Source organism: Glycine max, chromosome 6, assembly GCF_000004515.6.
Source record: "Glycine max cultivar Williams 82 chromosome 6, Glycine_max_v4.0, whole genome shotgun sequence".
Lineage (NCBI taxonomy): Eukaryota > Viridiplantae > Streptophyta > Magnoliopsida > Fabales > Fabaceae > Glycine > Glycine max.
The window spans coordinates 1,362,494-1,385,600 of NC_038242.2; the positions used below are offsets into that span (position 1 = coordinate 1,362,494).

Genomic DNA, 23,107 nt, shown 5'->3' on the forward strand with positions numbered 1-23,107 from the left:
CTCACCACCACCTCAAAGCAGAGCATTTGGAAATAAACCTTTGCATTGTAGAAATTACACACACAAGGAATTGCACTCAATATGGAGAATGAATGAATGAGGGAAAATCTTATTGATCTCAACACCATTTACAAAGGTCTTAGTTACTTATATAACAGGTAACTAACTTGTACATCTCTAACTGTCATTCAAAATAGTTAGTAACTAACTCTAGTTAACTTGAATTACCTAACTAACCAACATGCATTTTCTCACCATCAAGTTATACGTGCATAAGTGAAGAGAGAGAACAAATTCCAGTGCAGTTTAAAATACGTATCCAAACAAGAGAAAAGGAAAAAATAATAAAAGATTCCCAAGGGCATGTTTAAAGTCACTAACTTTACCTGATATGATGAAGGAACCAATATATCTGCATCAACCTCCAAGTGAACCTAAAATCAATAAATAAATCAAAACCAATAAAAATTCACCATCACTCAGACGTGCAAAAGAAAATGAGTCCCAAAAAATAAAAGAAACTAAAAGAAATAAACTAAAAAAAATTACACGTGCAAACTTGCTCACTCTCTGAGTTTTGCCTTCATGCGCAGTATCATTGCAGGACAAAATCAACCTTACACCAATGTACCTGGACGTTCCCTCCTTTCAAACTGCTGCCACCATCGTCAACATTTGGCACCTTGCTATGAAGGGGGAGCTGAAAAAAAAAAAGAGGAGAGGAGAGAATAAAGAAGTCATGAGGTTTTATTTATTTATTTCGTACCGGTTTGTGGGGTGAAAAAACCGTCAAGCACAAAGAGAATGAGCAATTTACCTTCACATTCTCATCAGTTACCTTTTGTGCACACAGGTTCTTTTTTCTCATTTTATTCTTTAATTTATACATGTATTGATTGCAAAATATTCCAGGGACATAATAATAATAATAATTATAGTTGGGGAGTCTAACGTCTTACTTATACGGTAGTACCAAATCAAAAAAATAATAAACCTTTTTAAAATTTTCTCTTTTTTTATCAAATATTTTTAATTATTTTAATTCATAAATAATAAATTCTATGAATTGATTTTTTTTTTCATTTATGATATTTGGAGAATTGAAGAATTTAGTTTTAAAAATTAATATGCCTAATTGCAAACTTTTTCACCTAACTTTTATTATTTGTGAATTTTATCACTTAAATTTTCAATTTTGTGCATTTTGGATTTTTACCATAGTTGACGTGTTACCTGAAAAAAGTTAAAGGAAACACGATGAGGATGTTTAAGAATATGATAAAATTTGTAATCAAGCCAAATTAATACTCCACTACTACTATTTTTCTCTGTCCATAGATTAATTATTTTTAAAAAAATATTATAAATACAGACAAATTTAATGTTATTAATTATTTTTTCCAATGCATTTATTATTTTAATCCCTGAATACAAGACACTTCTTTAAAAATTTCTTGTCAAATTTTATAAGAGTTTTTTTTAATTGATATGAATTAAAAAACAAGAGTTTTTAATCATCCTTTACGTTAATTATTATTTTTATAAAATACTCTTAATTATTTTAGTTCTTAAATAATAAATGTTATAAAAATGACTATTTTTTTCTTCTCTTTTACGAGAATTGAAGAGTTTAATTTTAAAAATTCATACTCCGGTAATATTTTTCTCTGTCCATAGATTAATTATTTTAAGGATGTTCTTATAAAAATATAATAATTACCAACAAATTTAATGTTATTGACTAGAGTAATAAGTTTTTTTAATAGGTATGAATTAATTATAAATGTCTTATATATATTTATGGAAATATTAATTAATTATTAATTATTAATTACCAATTATTATTATTAATGCTTTGGATTTTTTTCTTAGAGCATTTTTCCTCGTTTCTTAGCCAGTTGTTTATTTTAGACATTATTGTTTATTTTATTTTTTTCATTGGAGATGTCTATGTGCTATATAAGTAACGATTACTAATGAATAAAAAATATTTTTTTGTCATTTAAGGATTATTTTAAGGGGATAGTTTAAGGTTGCTTAAAACTATATTATTGAAGTAAAATATATGAGTGTTTAACTATAAGATAAAAAAAATTGATTGTTTAAATTAATCAAAGTTTCAATTTTGTAACATCTGCATCTTTTTAATGAAGAATTAAAATACTCATATTAATACTATTTAATATTCAATCTTAATAATTAAAAAAATGATATTTTTTATATTAAGGAATAATATGTTTTTTTTTGCGTAATCAATTACACATTATAAATTTCGAATTCAAATTTCTAGTGACTGTTATAAACATTTTCAACTGCTGGTAATCGATTATTATACTATCACTCGTGCACTTGAAAAAATACTAACTTTAAAATACATGTCAAGAAAAGTATAATTTAAAGTAATAATTTTATAAATTAGTTAAATTGAAAATAATTAACATTATACAATAACTAAGGATACACATTAATAAATAAGTTATTATATATATACACGTTTTATTATTAATTTAGTTATTTAGATATATTCTATGAAAAATAATAATTAAAAGTAATGTGAGTTGTTGATGGATATTTAAATTTTGTAATATTCGTTGATCTATGATAAATATTGATCACTAATTGAAACTTCAACTTTATAACAATATGTTTTTTATGTGTATTTTCTTTTTGTAACAATTATAATATTTCATGAAGAATTAAGTTGTTCACAATACTGAGATTTAGTATGCAATTTTTATAATTACAAATTACTTTTATTTTATATAATATTAAATTAGTTATTCTAAAATATTTTTTATTATATGTATATATATAATATATAATATGTTAGTCGAGAAATTCGACTCACGATCTCTTGTATTCCTTCGTCTCTTCTAAATCATCGAGTCAATTTTATATCTCATAACGGGTAGATTAAGTGTTTAAATTATTCTAGCTTAATTAATGTTTTTAAGTTAAAGTTTTGTGTATACAATTATATTATAAAATGATTGAAAATGAAATTATTGAACTATCTATTAAATCAAATTAAAATCAACAAATATGTTTAAAAGAAATAACAAACTAAAAAAATTGATGTTTAATATGCAGGGGAGTAGGATAAGGCACAACTTAACGAGAATCATTGTGAACCAAAATTCGAATCCCCATTGGAAGATGTGTCTATATTTAATATCAAATCATGTTTCAAATAAAATGGTCTCCAAACTAGAAAACATGTGAAAAAGAAAAAAAACTTCACCAGAATAATAATAATTCCTAAGAATGCTTTTATTCAATATTAATTTATAATAACATTTTTATTAAAAATCCACTCCTAAAATTACTATTATTTACAAATAAAATTTTATGTTATATTATAGGAATAAATATTTGTATATATTATTTTTTAGATTGTTTTTATCACAAGAGATACTTTATCTAACTTTTTTTTAGCTTTTATATGCAAATGACATTGTGAAATTTGAGATCCCTTGTTTTATACTTTTTTTATCACCAAGTATCTAACAAATTTTAATGATGGTTAATCTTCATAAAAAAAATTAAATTGATAACCTTTGGTTGAATTTTTTTTTCTTCCAATCATGTTTAATTTTTACCCACAACACTCAATTTTGCTTGAATCAATATGCTGGTTTACTTTAGACGGAAACCAATTTTAATTTAATGATATTTATATATTCATTAATTTTCCCTGTCATCTTAGTTTTTTTTAATTATATATATATATATATATATATATATATATATTTTTTTTTTTTTTTTCATTTTTTGGTAAAATAGGTTTAAGTTGTTCGATATGAACCAATGACCCAACTTATATAAGCCCAGACCAAGTCAAGTTTGTTTAGAAAATAAATTAGTCCAAAACTTTTAGGAAAACCTATTTAATTAAAAAGTTACACTTTAATGAAGGCGATTCATACCTCTGAGATATAATAAATTGACCTATCTAAGTAAATATATATTTTTTAGTATTATTATTGTTATATTTACTTTTTTTGAACATATTAGGGTGGCTATGCTGAATTTTGTTTGGCTTCCTTTTTCTAAACGTGTAAATGATTCGTTTTGCGGTACAAATGTATAAATGAATATGTATGTGAGTGTGAGATGACCTTCCAACTATGTTCGATCGAGACCGTGGAACGTGGAAAAAGCTGCATAAACTACTCCGTCAGTTAAAATAATTAATTCAATACTCCCTCCCTCTTCGTCATTGGTGGAACACTTTGATAAGTTAATCAATAATAACGATATCAATATTAACATCAAATCAAACATAACATTTCATTACCATAAAATATGAAATGAAATTTAATCTGTTCTGGATCTTGCCATGGCTCTTTCCATTTTTCAATTTCTTCTGTTCTCAATCAGCCTCTGCTTCCTCGCTTCTTCTTTTCAAGATCTTCTTCTTCTCTCCGTTAATGCGCAATCACACAATCTCACTCAACCTTCAGTTACGCCAATCAACTACGATCTCTACCATTCCAGGTAACTACTCCCTGATCTATCTTTTATCTCCTTCGAATTGCATGTTTTTAATTTCATAATTGAATTTCGAATTTGGTATCTGTTTCTTTCTTTCTTTTCTTGTCTGTTTTCTTTTGGCAGGACAGATCACGTTTTCTTTCACCGTTAAATTTAGGTTACGATTTTGTTGAATGAATATCAAGGGACGTTTTCTTGATTGATAGCTTTCCTGTGTGTTTGGTGAGCCATTGCAAAATTAATTTTGAATGAAATTGGTTTTTGCAAAATTGTTTATATTCTAAAAGCAAGTTAACAGTAAAACTCAGTATAAATGTTTTGATTCAAAATAGAAGTTACCTAAAGTTGTTTTAACTCAAAATCAAGTCTAGACCTAAAATTGATTCCTCAAGGTAGAATCAAACCTGTGAGCATTTATTTAAATCACGTAAACTGGTATTTCAATGTGATTTTGGATGATCCAATGATCTAAGGTGAATCTAAACATGGACTTACTTTCTCAAATACTATGCTCTCTGCAGCATTTAATATTCTTATTGTGATTATGTATTGTTTGTTGATGAAACAATGCTTTTGAAGCTATATGGACAACTCAGTCGATTTATGATATTGTTTTTTTGTTTGCTGAACCCTTTTGTGGGATTATGCAGTGACAATTTGATGGAGGAGATCAGGGCCTTGGTCCATCGTCACCCGGATAAACTCACTGTGGGTCATTTATGGAGTATATAGATTGTCTATTGTGTGTGTCTCTCTTTTCTAGGATGCATAATTCATATCTTTAATGTTTCTAAATAGACGGAGACAATTAAAGCTGGAAATAAAGGCTATGGTGCGGAGGTTACAGTGGTTACTTATTGCAAGGAAAAGAAAGGCAATGATGAGAGGTCGAAGCTTAGAATTCTTATTGTAAGTTTTCTTCATTCATTTGTGTTAATGATAAGAAAAGGGGAAAAATTGTATGTAAGAAAAGGGGGAAAATTATGATAATATAATTATGTATAGGCATTCTTATAAGAGAAAGTTATAATTTGGCATGTAGTGGATAGTTATCTCAAATTGGTTATTCTGGTTTTTTTGACAGATGATTCCTTGTCTTCCAGAGTTTTGGGCAGCATGGAAGAGAGCTGATTACCACAGAACTTGCTTTAAGGATTTTGTCTATCTTAAGTGAAGAAAAAATTCTACCCAGCATGGATCAAGCTTCCTTAAACAGTGCACTTGACAAGCTTGTCATAAAGGTGAGTTGAAATTTCTACCATAAGTATATGATAATTGTGAAATCCATCTGGAACTTGACTCTAATTATCAATATGCTGCTAAAGTTTCAGAACAATTTATATTTTGTATTAAAACTCTGTCCCAGTTGTTGCACACTTTATACCATGGCATGCAGCATTACATTTGATGTTCTGCTAGACAGTGCCATTAGAATTTTGGGTATCTTCCATCCATATATTGAAGTTTTAGACTTAGCTAGTACTTTTACCAGAGGAAATTATGTCAGTGAATGCTATTTTATGATTTTTTCCTCTTTCATATTTAATATGCTTGCATGCTCAACCATTTATTGCCGATCAATTGGTTAAAGGATTTTGACAATATTTTTAGTTGTATCTTGGAGTTAGTTTACGAAAAAAAATAAGATGAGAAGTTAGATGTATTTGTAGTTAATGTCTAATTATTTATCAGGTAGTTCCAATGGAAAACTTGAATGGCCGCAAAGTTGTTGAAGCTGGAGATCTATGTGAGAGAAGAAATGGTATTGTATTTCTCCTTTAAAATCGTCAGTTAAATGATTGACTAGCTTTGAAAATGCCTGAGTTTTTTTTATGTGGCAGGTAGAGGAGTTGATCTCAACCGAAATTGGAGTGTAGATTGGGGAAAAAAGGAGAAGGTTCATTCTGACTATTCAATATCTCAGTTCATAATATAAAATATTGTTAATTTATGGTGTTTTTTCCTGTGTCCATTATCGACTTGCACCTTGTAATAGGTTGTGATAACAATAGTGTATGGTGTGGCACTCTTTTATCTTTTCGAGAAATATATCAAATGTTTAATATTTTGAAGCATCTCTTTTTCATTTTCATTATTCACAAATAAATAGGATTATGATCCATATGAGGAGAATCCTGGAATTGCTCCATTCAGTGAGCCTGAAAGTCAAATTATGCGGAAACTTGCCATATCTTTTGAACCACATCTATGGGTCAATGTGCATTCTGGAATGGAGGTAAGTTTAGTTCATTTTTCACCTGTTTCTAAAATAAAAAATGATTGATTGTTCCCTTGGATTTCGTATCCACATTTGTGCTTTAATTCAGGATTTGCACATTATATAACCCAAGCAGGAATCAAAATTAGTAATTGAATTGTCGACCATAATTAATACGTGCTCTGATAAATTCTATTATATTATGCATCAACCATGTGCTCCAGTACCCTTGTACTATTCCCAACACATGCTTCATATTTGATCCTTCATCTAGGCACAACCATGTGCTCTAGTACTCTTGTATTATTCCTCTTTAGCAAACTATTTTCTTGAAAACCTAATTCTCATTTTTTGAAACATAAAGTTTCAATCAACTGGAATCAAGGTTAATCTTAAGACTCCACCAAGATTTGTCATATTTTTATGCAGCTGAAAGTTGTGATAGAAATTCTTGATAATATCTTTTGCAAAACAGAGGAAGTGTCAGCGTAAATATTAGGAATGGGCTTACATTATAGACAGTACATTACTTGAGTGTTTTCTTCTGCTCTCCTCAATGGCAGATCCATGTTTAGCAATGTGGGTGTACATGCCGTCATTCAGTTACAAAATTCTTTAATACTAATAATCTAATATAGTCTCAGGTTGTCATTTAAGCCTCTCTCTCTGTCTTTAATACATTTACTTTTATGGGATACGTAATGTGGTCAACATGCTAAGGAACCATTCATATTCATATGACAATTTTTGCTGTCCTTTTTCTTCCGTCCCCCCTCTGCAGGCTCTTTTTATGCCTTACGATCATAAAAATTCAACACCAGATGGATTGCCTATGCAACGGATGAGATCATTGCTTGAAGAAGTAAACCAACTTCATTGCCAAGAGCGCTGCATGATTGGGTCTGGAGGCGGTTCTGTAGGGTCAGTTGATTTTTATTTAAATCTGATGTGGATGATGCAAATTTTCAAAAGGCCAAGTCCCAAGTGTTTATATTTTATAAATGTTCCTGTTATCTATCTTGGTTGCCAAAAGAAAAAAACACTGTTGTGTCTAAAATTGGTTCAGCAGGGTTAGTTTGATTTCTGGTCGTAGTGGAATGAGTAATGGCTGCAAACATGTTTCTCGGGTTTTATATTTTCTTCTGCCATCTATCCCTAGCTCACAAGTGACGTCCATTTAGTGGACTTTATGACCAGACGAGAAAAATTGACCATTGCAGTTGTGTCAACTTTTGATTTTGTTTTGAATGCATCATAACATATATGGAACAAAACCAAAGTGGGCGTAATATGGAGAGATACCCTTGCTCAAAACACTGTCAACCTATAATGACCTTAACTCATTGATTTGCAAGCTGTACGCAAAATATCTGAATTGACATTTAAAGGTCTCAAATATTCTACGACTTTTGATAATTTGAAGTTGTTAGTGGGTAGCCTAGCACCATGTTTTAGGTGCCGAAGTTTAAAAATGAAAACTGTAAATTTTGAAACTACAAAATACACAATCTTACTGTGCCCCAAATTTTCTGGTCTCGAGGTAGTCATTTGCCTTTGTATTGCCATCTATATACATCATTCCTTCCTCAGTTTTGAACTTGATTATCCAGATATTTTGCACACGGGACAGCAACTGATTTCATGTATGACATTGTGGGGGTACCCATGGCTTTCACCTTTGAGGTTTGTCTGTTGAACTTCCTTTTTTTTTTTCTGCTGGACTTTTCACTTTTGCGGTATCCTTACGTCTTCTTGTATTGACTAGCAGATATATGGAGATGGAACAGCCTCATCAAGAGATTGCTTCAAAATGTTCAATCCCATCGACCTTGCCACCTACAATGTATGCTTTCACTCCATTCCTTCCGAGTGTTTCCTATTCCTTTACTCTCAAGTTTTTTTATTTTTATTTTTTTATAATAAATGTTTTTAACTTACTATTAAGGTGAGGGAAAGAGAATGACCCTTGGCGCAATAATAAGGTTGCTGCCCTATGTACATTTACCCTCCCTAGGTGGGAGAACAATTAAAAAGAGAGATTACATGTTGAAAAAGTGGGACAACAATGATTCTAATATTTTATATTGTCATTTTCAGAGAGTTCTCAGTGACTGGTCGGCAACATTCTTTACAATTTTCAAATTGGTGCCGCAGAAGCTTGGTGATTCAAAAGCGTCTATTTTGAAGCTAGATAAGTTAGTATCGATAGATGAGTATCTAGATGGGTATTTGATGGAAAGAAGAAATAGATATGGAAAGAAGATGGAGGTGCTTGAGCTTGGAATGCAAGAAATAAGAACATATTTTAGGCTCTTTTTATTATCTTCAGTGTTATTACTGTTCATGTTCTGTTCTAGAATTTCAAAAAGTAAGTGTAGACCAATTGTTTCAGCTATACCCCTCTAAAATTATGTCGTAGGTTAAACTGTATATCCAATTTTGAGGGAAAAAAATTGTAAGTTAAATTGCTGTCTGTATTACTAAGTAACGCGAGCCTTTTTTTCTGAGGCCATACAATCTAATTCTTTAAAAGTGCCCAATTCAAGGACTGGGGGCTGTGTTGTAAACGAATGTATAAAGGTGTTTGTTATACTGAACGTCAATCCTTCTCTCACATGATAACAAGGTCTTTGTCTTCAAATGTATAGATAGCTATTTATTCATCAAATTTCTGATGAAGAAATGGCACGACTAAGTAACTACCGGGATGCAAAACAGTGGGGATGTAAATGAAGTGCATAAAATATGCATTTCAACAAATTAATTTTACTTACACGAACGTATGATACGTAAATACCAAAGATTGATATACACGGTACAGCATTACAGGATGCCATTAATTTTCTATGCGTTCCATGTCGTGATTTCCACAGCTTCATTCAGGCACTGTTGGAGCGTACATATCCGGCATGACACAGACATACTGCCCCAAAGCACCTGTCGTGAAGGGGTTATGCTAGTCTACAACAGGAATCCTGATTTTATTATTACATTAACCTGAAAAATTAAAAAATGCATCATAACTCAAGCTTTCCAAATAAATACAGTAAAACAGAACGTGACATACTCTAAAATTGTTTACATGAATCAACATACAACCACCACTCACTACATCAGCAACAATATTAATATATGTTTTGACAGAGAGAGTCAGATTAAATTTCATATTTTGAGGGACAAACCAACAAATGCATCTTCTTCAATGGAAGTCAAAGTAATAAAAGAGCCAATTTCAGACCAATTTAACATATAATGAGACCAATTTCATGGTTTGGCAACAAATCCATAATGCATTTACCAAGAAAATATTCATTTCAAAATCAAAACTAAAGCCCGTGACAAGCAATGTTAAGCATAGGCTGCCAGTTTATCTAGCACTAACCTTCAAAATTTTAACCAAGTAAGGGGAGCAAATTTGATTCTGTTTTGTCTTTATGAAAGAATGTGCATCATAATTTAACTATGATTTTAGTGTCTGCTTCATGTATCTAAGAGCAGACCGCAGCATTGCTCTAGCTTTTCTATCAGGAGTGCATCCAGATGTGACCATTTCTTCATACACGGCTGGAACCTGAAACCCAAATAGCGCAGCATAGTTTGTGTGATGAAGTTGATTGACCTTAAGCAACCCACGAATAAACTAATAAACAGGCTACAAATACTTGCCAAAGTTGCAGTTATTTTTCTTCCTTAAAAAATCATGCTATCATCCATGTAAGGGATAATGTGCAACGTGATGATACTTAACCAACAAATCTCAATAACATGGCAAAAAACTAGAGCCAAGTCAATTTATATATTGAAACTATGTTATTTTCACTGATTTGTTTACTGTGCATCATCATTGCATATGGACACTGCAAACCAATACAGAAGAGAACTACAGAAAAAGGTCACACTTGGAATTCTAAGAATGTACTATGGGTTAAAACAAAAAAACCATGATAATTTCCTTTGATAAAGTGCAAGATTGAAGGGTCATGAAGACATAGACGACAAACTGACCATGACGATGTTAATATTATGTACCTTTTGGAACTTTTCAACACGAATCAAAGCTTTCATAAGGGTGGTATAAGTAACTACATCAGGTTCAATGTTCTGCAGTTAAAATGAACAAATACATTAGTACTTGACCAAAGACAACTCAAAAACAATATAAAAGGGTATATCCATAAAGGAAGAAAAAGAAAGAACATGTGAAAAAAGCATACGTTTTCTTTCATATACTGCAGCACAGCAAAGGCTTCAGCATCCCTTCTGTCTTCACCGAATGCATTAATTAATGAATTGAGAGCCAAGAGACTGGGTGTCAGACCCTCAGTTGTCATCAACCTGAATGCGTTTACTGCTAGTTCAGACAAACCCTGTGAAAATTATGCCAAATATTACCAAATTCATTACTTAACCAATCCACTTCATTGAATACGAGTTAAAGATGAAATTCTGGAAAAAACATATGGTGCATTTTCAGCCTATTATCCTTTCCCACAGCTAGTGCTTTAAGTTTTTCAATGGAAGAAGAATAAAGAATCAGTGGTTTCCTAACAGAAATTACAATCGACGTCTGTCAGCATCACAATGTAACGTCAGGGGTCTTTGAAAAAAATAAATAAAGACTACTCAATAATGCTTCATATCCCAAATTCCCAATGCAAAGTAAGTATGCACAAAGGAAATTTTTGAGGTTTCATGGTTTCAATCGAGTGATTTGATACAACATAAAATAACAAGCTGTGATAAGATGAATGAAATTTTAGCCTTCACAGCTTCACTCATGGAAAAGGTAGGCAAATCAAAGAATAGATACTCATGTCAAAGCTAGTAAGGTGCAGACATGTAAACTTATATCAGTTCATAAACAGCACAATCAGCATATTGATGTATACCAACTAGCAATGATTAGATTAGCAAGCATTGAATTACTTGTAAAGACAGTTATTTATAGATTTCCCAGAATAGCATACATACCCTTTGTGCATAGGCATTGATCAGAGCATTATACATGGTTGAAGTTGGCTTGAACCCCGTAGACTTCAAGACCTCCAAGCACTCGATCGCATCGCTAAATCTTCCCGACTTTCCATACACATCAACCAGAGTTGTGTAAGTAATTGAATTAGGCAGCAACCCCTGACTCTGCATCTTGCTCAAAAACAAACTCACTTGCTCCCACCTCTGCTGCTCCCCCATAGAGTTAATCATAATGTTATAAGTAGTAATGCAAGGCGAGTATCCCCTCTGCTGCATTTCGCCGAACAACTCCTCGGCCATATTGTGGCGCCCGGACTTACAATGACAATTGATCAGCGTGTTCCAAGTAACGGTATCAGGCCGAATCCCCTCCGATAACATCCTCTCGAATGTAGCCATGGCGTGATCGAGACAGTTATACTTCCCAAACGTATCAATCATGACATTGTAAAAATGCCTATCAGGCTGCACACCATTGCTCTTCATATCCTTCAGAACCTGAAACGATTTCTGCCACTCCCCTTTGTCGCGATAACTCGCCAAGATTCTACTATAAACATAAGAATTAGGCTCCACATTGCTCGCTTCCATCTCCTTCAACACAATCCTCGCACTCTCCCACCGCCCCGCGTGCGCATATGCATCAATCAACAAACTATAAGTTTGCTCATCAGGCTTAACCCCAGCCTTCTCCATTTCAGAGACCACAAACTCCGCATCCTTAAGCGAACCAGTTTTCACGTAACCTTTAAGCAAAGCATTATAAGCCCTAGTTCTCGGTTCCGACCCGTTCTCTCTAATCTCCTCAAACAGCGCTTCAGCCTCGTGCGTCCTTCCCGAATTCCCAAGCGCCAAGATAACCGCGACAAGCGTCGAGGGTTTAGGGTTCAGTCCGTTGCTCTGAGCCATAGCTAGAAACCGCATGGCGCGTGTAGGATCACCGGCTTTGGAGAACCCTAGAATGATGTCGTTCATGAGGTGGCCGTCGATTTCGATCTTATCGGTCTCGATTTCGGTGTAGAGTTTCTGGAGAATGGGAGAGTCGATTTTGTTGGAGCGCGTGAGGTACTGAATGATGGAGCTGTAGTTGACGAAGTCCGGTTGGTAACCGTCGCGGCGCATTTTGGACATTAGGTTTAGGGCTTTCTCGACGTCGCCGTTTCGGGCGCAGGCGCCGATGAGCGCGTTGTAGGTGAGAGGGGTGAGGACCTGACGCTGGGAGAGCAAGAAGGCTTCGTAGAGCTTTTCGGAGCGACCGAGGGCGTTGATGAGGATGGAGTAGAGGAGCTCGTAGGAGAAGCAGAGGTTGTGTTTCTGGAGCCATGAGACGACGGCGTATGCGAGGGCGATGGAGGAGGAGGAGGAGCAGAGGGACTTGAGGAGCGCGTGCCAGAGTGGAGCCGGGACGGCGCGGTAGGACTCGGCGAGTTGGAACTCGGTTGAGCCGAGTGAGGTGGGAGGGGTTGAGTTGGAGTCCGAGTCGGAAGTGGTCGATGGGTTGGAGAGGAAGGTGAGGAGGGGGGTGAAGTCGTAGCGGCGGTTGTGGAAGGAGAGGATGTCGTCGGGGCCTTCTTCGAGGATGATTGGTTTGGCGGTTATGGGGTTTGCGGTGGATTGCGGCGGCGGGAGAACATGGTTGTGGTTGTGGTTGTGGTTGTGGCGGTGGTGGGTGGTGGGGAAGTGGAAGTGAGTGACGTGGATGGATATGGAAGGGAATGGGGCTGTTGTTAGTTGTGGTGGTAAAAGGAACATGTTATGTTACTGTTATCATCAAGAGATGGCCGTTGCTTTGCTTTGCTCCCACAAGATGGAAAGCTTGTTTATCACCATTCACCAAGTTGGACCCCTTCATTTATTTATTTTGTATGAACCAGACTTATAGCTAGTTATACGTCAATGATAAGTACTAAGCAGATCGTTGAATAAAAATTACTACAAAATCAAATCTAGCCATAAATTACTATTGTGAAAGGTAAGATTTTATAATAAATATTAACCATTAATTATTTATATTATTATTTTAGTTAAGTTTGTTAATTTTTATAAGAACAAATTATTGGCTCTTAAATCGTATATTTATTGCTAGTATAAATGGTTTTTACAAGTTAACCAATCAAAAGTTGGTATGTAAGATATTTTGATTACTCCTATAATAATAATAATAAAAAAATTTCTTAAAAAAAACACAATTTTTATTAGTTGACAGTGTAACGTAAAAAACAAAAATATTTTTACTATCAATTAATAAAATAATAAAAAATATAATATTCTTTATAATAAATAATCAATTGAACCCTTGAAGTATTACTTTCTCTTTTAAATAATCTTAAAATAAGAAAATAATTATTTAAATAGTCATAAAAGTATTAGAAATCATGTTAAGTAATTTTCTATATGTTTAAAAATCCTTTAAATTAGTCTTGAATCATATTAAAATACATCAACTTTGGGATTACTTAGATAAATATTCGGCACTCCAGATATTACTTAAATTTTTATTTTAGTTTATAGACTATTTAGGAGAGAATTTAATAATGTTCATTTTAATTATTTTTATTTTTATTATGGAACAAATTATATTAATAATGAATGTCAATTAAAATCATTTTAAAAAATAAAAAATAGAAGCAACATACATTATTAATGGAAAAATATATATTATTAATTAGTAAAAATTATCTTAATATAATTTTTAAATAATAATTATTATTATAAAAATTAGAAAAAGTTTTTTTACAGCATTTTTTGACAGCAAAAATTAACAAAAGTTGAACAGAGTAACTATATTACTGATCCAAAAAGAAAGTACTAGTTTCAATTTGTAAACGTCATGTGCATGACTTTAATGGGCTTGGTCCGAACCGGGTTTATATACGTAATTTTATGTCGCTGAGAGAGAAACACTGTTGTTTGCTAAACCCTCTGCTCCGCGGCTTATTTGGTGACGAAATAGGGTTTTGCTTGCAGCTGAGATCGAGAAGAGGACGCGGCGGTGAAAGCTACCGGTGCATGCGATCACAATGGGAGGGTCGCGAGTTCAAGTCAACAAGCCTCACAAGTCCCGCTTCTCTTCCAAATCTTCTCGCAATCTTCATAAAACCTCTGTCAAGGGTTAGTACTTTATATCCATGCCGTTAATTTCTTTTTTTCTTAGCCTTTTTGCCTTTTTCTTAATGTTTTCCTTTTCGGTTTGCTTGTTTAGACAGACTCGCAATCGCAAAATCAGAGCGCAATGTCGGCAAAGGAGCTCGTGCAGCTCGAATTCAGAGAAATAAAATGGTATTTGTTTCGGTTTCTTTGTTCCTATTGTCTCTTGTGCGTTGCATTTTTTATTTATTTTTTCAAAGTCACTGATTAGGAATTTTTTTTGACAGATACGAGATCAAAAAAGAGCTGCTGTTTTGAAAGAAAAACGAGAACTCAGTGGGTCGAGAAGTCCTCCTCGAGTGATAGTGAGTGAATCATGGCTATTCGTTGAACTGAATTAACAATTTGTTTTTTGGATACTCATTTTACTTATCTTGTGTTCGTCACAGGTTCTCTTCGCCCTCTGTGCGTCTGTGGATTTAGAATCACTTGCTGATGATCTCTTGTCATTATTATCTAAAGATACGTGTGTGGTGCTGTCAGGAACCGTTGCTTCTTCTGAATATAGGACAAGAATAACGGTATATCGGATTGCTGCCTATTATTCTGACTATAGGACAAGAATTAGTAATTTTATTAAGAGATGTTAGTACATAGTAAAAATAGGTTTACGCTTGTGTTAGATAACATTCTTGCACGATTCAATAACTTTATGTAGAATGCAGTTTTTATTGATCAACTGTTGAATTATGACTATCTGTTATGTTGATGATTGTTAGTTCATGTCAAATCTTACAAAAATTGAAATACCAGAAGAATATAATCAGATGGTCATTATTTTGATATATTCCAATGGTTCTTATATGGGTGTGCAATGCTTCCTTGGTATGTGCGTTGTAAGCACTGAGTCATGAATTTGGATGAATATTTACATAGATACATCAGGGATTATGAAGCTTGGAATTTGTTCATTTTTGTATGTTAGAACATAGGCCTCCACCTGGTTAATCGATAAATAATCACAAAATTGTAATCTATGCATATATTGAATAAATATTATGTTCTACACTTCAGGTACTAAAAGCACCCCATGGTGATCTACTATCATGCATGGAAATGGCCAAGGTATTATTATATTTGCTTTGTTTCATGAGTTCAAGTTTAAAAGGTGCTGAAATTTGGCTCTTGATTACCATTAGACACTTTATGTTGTAGGTTGCGGATCTAATGGTTTTTGTGGCCTCAGCAAGATCTTCATGCGAAGAAACTGATTCCTACTACATTGACTCATTTGGAAATCAATGCCTTTCTGTGTTTAGATCTCTTGGTTTGCCAAGCACTGCTGTGTTTATTCGTGTATGTTAAGATGGATCCTACTTTTTTTTATAACTCGTGAACTAATTCATATGAGCTTACTATCATTTCACAAAGAAATTGAGCTTTAGATATTTATGTGGAATTTTCATTTTATGCATTTAGGATCTACCTCCTGAGCTTAAACATAGAAATGAACTAAAGAAGATATGCACATCTAGCCTTGCCTCGGAATTTCCTGAGGATTGTAAATTTTATCCGGCTGATACAAAGGATGAGCTACACAAGGTAATTTCTTCACCAATTGTTGGCTAAAAATTCTGATTGTACATGCTGAACTTATCATCCAATGTGCTCCCAGTTTGATGGTCTAAGCCTAATTCTTCTCCCCTCTTTACAAATGCAGTTCTTGTGGCTCTTTAAAGAGCAAAGGCTTAAAGTTCCTCATTGGAGAACTCAACGATCATACCTATTGTCTCAAAAGGTTTGATCCAGTGAACTACTGTTTTTATTTGGTTAAGACCAGTTAATTTGTTATGAGGGCGAGCCCTGGTGCAGCGGTAAAGTTGTGCCTTGGTGACTTGTTGGTCATGGGTTCGAATCCGGAAACAGCCTCTTTGCATATGCAAGGGTAAGGCTGCGTACAACATCCCTCCCCTATACCTTCGCATAGCGAAGAGCCTCTGGGCAATGGGGTACGAAGTTTTTTTTTTTTAAGACCAGTTAATTTGTTAAACAGTTTTATGGTTATTCTGGAACAGATTCCTGATCTGACTGATCGGAGGACTGGCTGTCGAACCAGCCAGTCTGATTCAGTTTTAATAACTATGTTCCTAGGAATATCATTCCCAAAATGTTATATTTAAACAAAGCAAATACCTACCTAGATTAACAGTCTAGTTTAATCGTGTTTGCAATCTTGTGGCATTAAGCAAGCCTGAAGATTATATTTTAATTTAAGAGAAAAAGTTAATGAGAAGCTTTCAATCGTATATACTTTTTTCCTAGAGCCCTTCTGTAATTTGATATGGATGTTGTTTGATGCTATCAATTTACATACAGTTCTTTTTGTTATTGTTGACATCATGCTTACCACCCACCCTAAATTATAGGTTGATGCAGTTTATGATGGCAACTCTGAAAAATGCACCCTGTTTCTCACTGGCTACCTTCGTTCTCGTAACCTCTCAGTCAATCAACTGGTAATTGTCAATGTCATGGATTTGCTATTTTAGTTGCATTGATTTGTTAGTTGTCTCACATTTTTTTGTCAGGTTCATGTTTCAGGTGCAGGAGATTTCCAATTGTCTAAAATTGAAGTTCTTAAAGATCCTTGTCCTTTGAATTCAAAGAAAAATCAGGACCTAATGGATGCAGATGAAATGCATGATACAGAGGTATATACTTTTACAGTTTTATACTGTGTTTTCAAAACCAGAGCAGCCATTGAACCGATAAAGGATAAGCTTAAGTTTTTTTTATTCAACTGGATTTTACACAAGCATGCATAACAGAATCTTAAAAAGAATATAAATGTATATGCTAAGTATGTAGATTTGGAGGTCAATGCTTGTTTATATTTATTATAAACATGATTAACAATAGAACATTATTTGTGATCCATCATGTAGCCAACCCCTCCTAGTGGAAAAAGGCTTTGGTGCTTGTTGTTGCTGCTAAGTGCTACGTATATAGTTAATGTGCATGTTGGTTTGGTTCATCTTATTTTGGAGAAATAACTGCATACTTTTGTTGGCTTCCTAAGAGATTTTTTGAAAAATAAGCTATTATTTTCCATTTGTAAGATAAACCAAACATGCTAAATCATTTAAATTAATATTCGTACCCCATTGCCCAGAGCTTCTTCGCTATGCGAAGGTATGGGGGAGGGATGTTGTACGCAGCCTTATCCTTGCATATGCAAAGAGGCTGTTTCCGGATTCGAACCCATGACCAACAAGTCACCAAGGCACAACTTTACCGCTGCACGTCTATTTCTCTAATATATGGCAGTCCCACAATCTAATAACTAAAAGGGATTATGTAAATTTATTTACATTTGATTGATATTCATTATTCAATTATTCAAAAGACAATTTTGTTCCCTTCTTTTAATACCTGCTGAAATTTTAATATCTGCTGTTTAGGAAGCACCTTGGACATTGTGATCTTTCAATTTATTTAACCTTTTAATCTCATGCTTTCTTTAACCATTTATATATATTTATGTGTTCACCTTTTCCCTGTTATTCCTCTTTAATACTTTAGGTCATTGGTTCTCTGGTTCCGGATCCTCAAAACCAGGAAGCTTTAGTTGTTGAGAATATACCTGATCCTCTTGCTGGAGAGCAGGTAGACAATGAAATCTCATCTCTTTTCGTACTAACTTGTTTCTTGAGCTTCTGTATTCTTCAGTCTGTCCTTAACACCCTTTTAATTAAATTTCAGTTTTTTAATTTTATCTTTTTAGTATTATAGCAAAATGACTAGCCAAGAATAAATTTCTGACAATCTGCCAAAATGACCCATTAGTTATTGCTTGGTTGTTTTCACCATTTCTTAGCCAAGCCCCCCCCCCACCCCCCAAAAAAAGTTTGTCCAAATTATTGGGTGCATTATTTAAATACCCCTTGTTAGCTTATTTCTTCACTTAATGATTTGGGTATGACATCATTCGTTGTTACTAGACATGGCCAACAGAGGCTGAAATTGCTAAGGCTGATGAAGATCAAAAGAAAAAGAAGATAAAAAAGAGGAGTCTTCCTCATGGCACTTCAGAATATCAGGTCTGAATTTTTTTATTCATTTATTTTCAAATGCTTTTTGTTTGTCTTTTAATTTTTAACATTTATATATTTTTTGGGCTTACCAAATATCCAGTTCCATTATAGAAATAATGTATTTCTAGCTCTTTCTTTGATTTTCAGGCTGCTTGGATTGTTGATGATTCTGATGAGGAGTCGGATTATGACAATGAAAACGATGATGGTATGGTGTTGGATGAAGGGGAAGATGGATTTCCTGGTCAAGAGGAAAATAAATATTCAGAATTTGATGGTGATGGAGCTTCTCTTAGATTGGGAGATTCTGACGAAGAAACTGACAATGATTCAGTGATGATGGTGAGCTTCTATAAAACACATTAATCTTGCATATTGTAGCTTTATACTATATAGTAATTTGAAATATGTTAAGGTGTTGGATATGGTGGAAATCATGGCCCCTGGCTGGGTTTGCTTTTTCTAAACTATTGACAGATATTTCTTCTTGCTAATGTGTGTTTATGGTGGGGATTAATTTACACTGGTACGGGATTTTTTTCACTTGCAGTACTACTGAAATTTTTTTTATAGAGAATAATTTGGATCTATCTAACTGGTGGCATACAACTAATTATTATGTAGATCCTGCATGCTAGAAAATTTAAATACAAAAGATTGAATTAAGTATATGATTATGATCCAGTGTTTTTTATTTTGTTTGTTTGAAAAGCATATTATTCATTAATTTTAAGAGACACTTATAGTGGTTAGCAATGTTGAATTAATATTTAATTTTATAAGCTTTCTGCATCATACAAACTTTCAACAAGTGTAGATTTTGAGAATTTCATTCAACCATCAGTTATTCATTTGTGCAAGATTAATTTTGATTTTCATGGTGTCAATGGATTCTAATCTATATCATCAATGCATGATTACTTCTGTTTTATTACAGGAAGTAGATAATTTGACCAGAGAAAAGATAGAAGATGAACTCAATGAACTTAAAGAAGCACATGCTGCAGATGAGGGTGCATTTCTTTCCTTTTCTATTCTTATTAGTATTTATTGGTCAAATTTGTCTCTTTTAAAAAAGGCATGGATATTTGGTCTGCCTGCATCTAGAGTTTATCTAAATTAGTTTTTATTTAATTTCTACTTTCTTGTTCCTACCTGTTGTATTTCATTGGGAAGTTGGCCAGAGATGACAGAATATGGATGGTTTGCTGTCGAATTGCTGATATAATGTGATACTATTTCTAATTTGTTGCTTGCCATTTGTTTGTTTTCTTGTTGCAGAGTTTCCGGATGAAGTGGATACACCATTGGATGTTCCTGCTAGGAAGAGGTTTGCAAAATACAGGGGACTCAAGTCCTTTAGGACTTCTTCATGGGATCCTAAAGTATGTGTCTTTTGAAGAACTCTTTATAGTAAATCATTGTCTCTAACCCTCCAAAACAAAAGTCTGACATTTCTAAATATCAGGAATCTCTACCCCAAGATTATGCCAGAATTTTTGAATTCGATAATTTTAAAAGAACACAAAAACATGTTCTTGCTAAAGCTTTAGAACTGGATCATGAAAACCGGGAGGACTGTATTTCAGTTGGCTCATATGCTAGGTTGCATATCATGGGAGTGCCCAGTGCTGTTGCTTCAAAGTTATCTTTGCTTGCAAAGACAATCCCAGTTACAGCATGTGGCCTGCTGAAACATGAGTCCAAAGTATCTGTCCTTCATTTCAGGTGATTTTGTGTTTTATCATTTTACTATTTTCATTCTGTGCCTAGTGCGCTTCTTATTATAAGTTGTGAACCATTCCAAAAGATGTGTCATGAACTGAAGTCACATGTGCTGTGTAGTGTGAAGAAGCATGAAGCATATGATGCACCCATCAAATCCAAGGAAGAGTTAATTTTCCATGTTGGGTTTCGGCAATTTGTTGGCTGGTACGGTATTCAATCTGGAAGACTTTTTGGCATATGATGGATCTCTTTGGGGAAAAATATTTGGTAATTGCAATTTTTTTTTTTGCAGGCCAATTTTCTCTAGTGAGTTCATAAATACAGACAAGAACAAGATGGAGAGGTTTCTCCATGCTGGGCGTTTTTCAGTTGCTTCAATCTATGCACCAATTTCCTTTCCTCCTCTTCCTACGATAATCCTAAAGAGAGATGGAGAGAATGCTGCCCCTGCAGTGGCTGCTGTTGGCTCACTGAAAACTGTTGATGCAGATAGGATAATCCTTAAGCGAGTTATTTTGACAGGGTATGTTTATTATTGATATTTTATGGTCTTTTTAATTGACATCTTTCAAATACCATTTCTGGGAAGAAATTCCAGCATTTTATGATTGTTTATGAACATTGATGATTGAATTTATGTTTTGCTTATTTTAAGATTTTAAAATTGTGTTGCAGTTATCCCCAAAGAGTGTCGAAACGTAAAGCTTCTGTGAGACACATGTTTTATAATCCGGAGGATGTTAAATGGTTTAAGGTGAAAATACATTACCCACTGTCTGGATTCTTTAAATTATACTTGGATGGTAGTGAAGTTTACTCCCTAAAAATTGTTTCCAATGTCACCCTAATGAGATTTGTAATGTGGGTGGTGATTTCAGCCTGTTGAGCTTTATACCAAACGTGGTCTTCGTGGGCGAATCAAAGAACCTGTTGGTACACATGGTATGTTGGTTATGTTAGAAACCTTTACCATCAATTTTACAAATTAACATTCTGACAGCTAGTTATTTTAGGGAGAAAACAGATTATATGTTGCTGGGTCACAGATGTGCATATGCATTCCACGATTCTTATTCCATCATTGTTTTGAGCTGTTTTCTGCAATTTTTCTTCTGTTAAATTCTTATTCCATCATTGAATTTATCCCCTACGCCACTATCTTATTGTGCATCATAATGAATATTGATCGTGATCTATATTTGAAAGAGAATCTACTAGCATAGCTATTGTAAATGCAATTGTATACCTTTCTTCATTCGAGTCCAAGTAGTTCTGCACAAGATTTTTAATGTTGAACATGTTTTCTTGGAGATGTGCCTCTTGTTTGAGAGTTCTGCTGGAAGTATATCTAGTTTACAATTACACACCCGAGCATGGGGGTGTTGAGGATTGATAAATGATATTTAAATTGTACAGAACTAATGATAATGAACTCATTATTTTGTGGTACATTATAGCTTTTCTGGCTAGTGAATATTATATTTTCATTTCATATTTCCGCTTGTTTTGCCCATCAAATATGTGTGGGGTATATCATATTCTTATCATGCTGATAAAAAAAAAATCATATTCTTATCATATTCTGTTTTCTTATTGCTCAGGAACAATGAAGTGCCTTCTCAACGGGGTTCTTGAACAGCGTGATACTGTATGTATGAATTTATTTAAACGTGCATACCCGAAGTGGCCAACCCATCATTTTCCTCTATCCGAATAAAGGAATTCAGAAGTGTATATTGATTGGGAATGAAGCTCTGGTTCAGATTGACTTCCTCGTATGGAGGATGCAGTTTTGTGACAATTTATTTTTCGTTTTCTCCACCGCCAGTTTCCCCTTGCCCATGTGCACTTGTGAGAGAAATTAGACGTTTTCTATTTTTTATTTATTTATTTGCATACAAAATACTGAGATGTAATAGTTATTCACATGTCGGTTAAAAGGTGCTTGGGTAAAATTTATTAATTTTTTGTTAGTGTAGTACTGAATTTATCGTTTCATTCGTGAGCCAAGTTCATTTCTTTTGAATTATTATTGACGAACGCACTTGTAGCTGTTGCTGGTTTTTTTTTTTTATCTTTAGAAATTGAATATAATATTAGGAGATTTACAATATTTACTCTGATCAACCAATTAAATTATATTCTCTTGGTAGCAGTTGCTGAGTTTGAATCTTGTAAGTTTTAACCAATGGTTATCAATCACCACCTCCAACCTGTTCAACAAGCTAACGTTTGAAAGTAAATGCATACCTAATTTGTGTTGCTACAAAACATAGGAAAGGAAATTCTCAATATGCCCTTTCAAAAAAGTTAAATGCCTTAATAATCCTTTAGTTCTGCAAAACATAAGATTTGTTTATTAATTTTTCATTTTTGTTTTAAGGAAAATAAGAATTTTCATTTTATTTTTCGAGTAATGAAAAATGTAATTTTTAATTATTTCTAAATTGAGGTCAAATATGAAAACAAAGAGGTCAATTTTAACGTTTTGAAAATGAGAATAGAGAACTTG

General features: G+C 33.5%; 3 protein-coding genes across 4 annotated transcripts; 2 read left to right on the forward strand and 1 right to left on the reverse strand.

Moving 5' to 3' along the window:
• Positions 1-4,119: 4,119 nt before the first annotated feature.
• Positions 4,120-9,283, forward strand: LOC100813842 (carboxypeptidase B2). 2 transcript variants are annotated; one of them, XM_003527310.5, is made up of 11 exons: positions 4,120-4,497; positions 5,145-5,202; positions 5,293-5,403; positions 5,598-5,735; positions 6,187-6,256; positions 6,336-6,391; positions 6,605-6,730; positions 7,494-7,633; positions 8,323-8,395; positions 8,481-8,555; positions 8,810-9,283. In XM_003527310.5, exons 1-11 carry the CDS (start codon positions 4,340-4,342, stop codon positions 9,116-9,118), a joined length of 1,314 nt encoding a protein of 437 aa, XP_003527358.1. In that variant the 5' UTR covers positions 4,120-4,339; the 3' UTR covers positions 9,119-9,283. The 2 variants fall into 2 exon arrangements, with proteins under 2 accessions (XP_003527358.1, XP_014632688.1); XM_014777202.3 differs by lacking the exon at positions 4,120-4,497 and adding an exon at positions 4,531-4,716.
• Positions 9,284-9,438: 155 nt separating this feature from the next.
• On the reverse strand, positions 9,439-13,553 carry LOC100778551 (pentatricopeptide repeat-containing protein At5g42310, chloroplastic). Its single transcript, XM_003527329.4, has 5 exons — positions 11,684-13,553; positions 10,927-11,079; positions 10,742-10,813; positions 10,095-10,283; positions 9,439-9,709 (listed from the first exon to the last, which is right to left on the reverse strand). The coding sequence occupies exons 1-4, from the start codon at positions 13,436-13,438 to the stop codon at positions 10,173-10,175; spliced, it is 2,091 nt and encodes a 696-aa protein (XP_003527377.1). The 5' UTR covers positions 13,439-13,553; the 3' UTR covers positions 9,439-9,709; positions 10,095-10,172.
• Positions 13,554-14,564: 1,011 nt separating this feature from the next.
• LOC100819167 (pre-rRNA-processing protein TSR1 homolog) lies at positions 14,565-22,558 on the forward strand. The gene is made up of 21 exons (XM_003527320.5): positions 14,565-14,797; positions 14,889-14,965; positions 15,061-15,138; positions 15,223-15,354; positions 15,848-15,898; positions 15,989-16,129; positions 16,253-16,375; positions 16,494-16,571; positions 17,200-17,289; positions 17,362-17,484; positions 18,356-18,439; positions 18,775-18,873; positions 19,015-19,209; positions 19,805-19,880; positions 20,149-20,252; positions 20,336-20,595; positions 20,713-20,799; positions 20,888-21,118; positions 21,271-21,349; positions 21,474-21,537; positions 22,197-22,558. Exons 1-21 carry the CDS (start codon positions 14,707-14,709, stop codon positions 22,310-22,312), a joined length of 2,379 nt encoding a protein of 792 aa, XP_003527368.1. The 5' UTR covers positions 14,565-14,706; the 3' UTR covers positions 22,313-22,558.
• The last annotated feature ends 549 nt before the right edge of the window (positions 22,559-23,107 follow it).

What these genes read in the sequence shown, in the direction of transcription:
- LOC100813842 (XM_003527310.5), top strand. Translation starts at nt 4,340, where the DNA reads ATGGCTCTTTCCATTTTTCAATTTCTTCTGTTCTCAATCAGCCTCTGC. An exon ending in ATTGGGGAAAAAAGGAGAAG is followed by an intron (nt 6,392 to 6,604) that starts GTTCATTCTGAC and finishes ACAAATAAATAG; the next exon opens with GATTATGATCCATATGAGGA. An exon ending in TCGACCTTGCCACCTACAAT is followed by an intron (nt 8,556 to 8,809) that starts GTATGCTTTCAC and finishes TGTCATTTTCAG; the next exon opens with AGAGTTCTCAGTGACTGGTC.
- LOC100778551 (XM_003527329.4), bottom strand. Translation starts at nt 13,438, where the DNA reads ATGTTCCTTTTACCACCACAACTAACAACAGCCCCATTCCCTTCCATA. An exon ending in TCAATGCCTATGCACAAAGG is followed by an intron (nt 11,080 to 11,683) that starts GTATGTATGCTA and finishes TAATTTTCACAG; the next exon opens with GGTTTGTCTGAACTAGCAGT. An exon ending in TGCAGTATATGAAAGAAAAC is followed by an intron (nt 10,814 to 10,926) that starts GTATGCTTTTTT and finishes TTTTAACTGCAG; the next exon opens with AACATTGAACCTGATGTAGT.
- LOC100819167 (XM_003527320.5), top strand. Translation starts at nt 14,707, where the DNA reads ATGGGAGGGTCGCGAGTTCAAGTCAACAAGCCTCACAAGTCCCGCTTC. An exon ending in ACAATGATTCAGTGATGATG is followed by an intron (nt 19,210 to 19,804) that starts GTGAGCTTCTAT and finishes GTTTTATTACAG; the next exon opens with GAAGTAGATAATTTGACCAG. An exon ending in TTTCGGCAATTTGTTGGCTG is followed by an intron (nt 20,800 to 20,887) that starts GTACGGTATTCA and finishes TTTTTTTTGCAG; the next exon opens with GCCAATTTTCTCTAGTGAGT.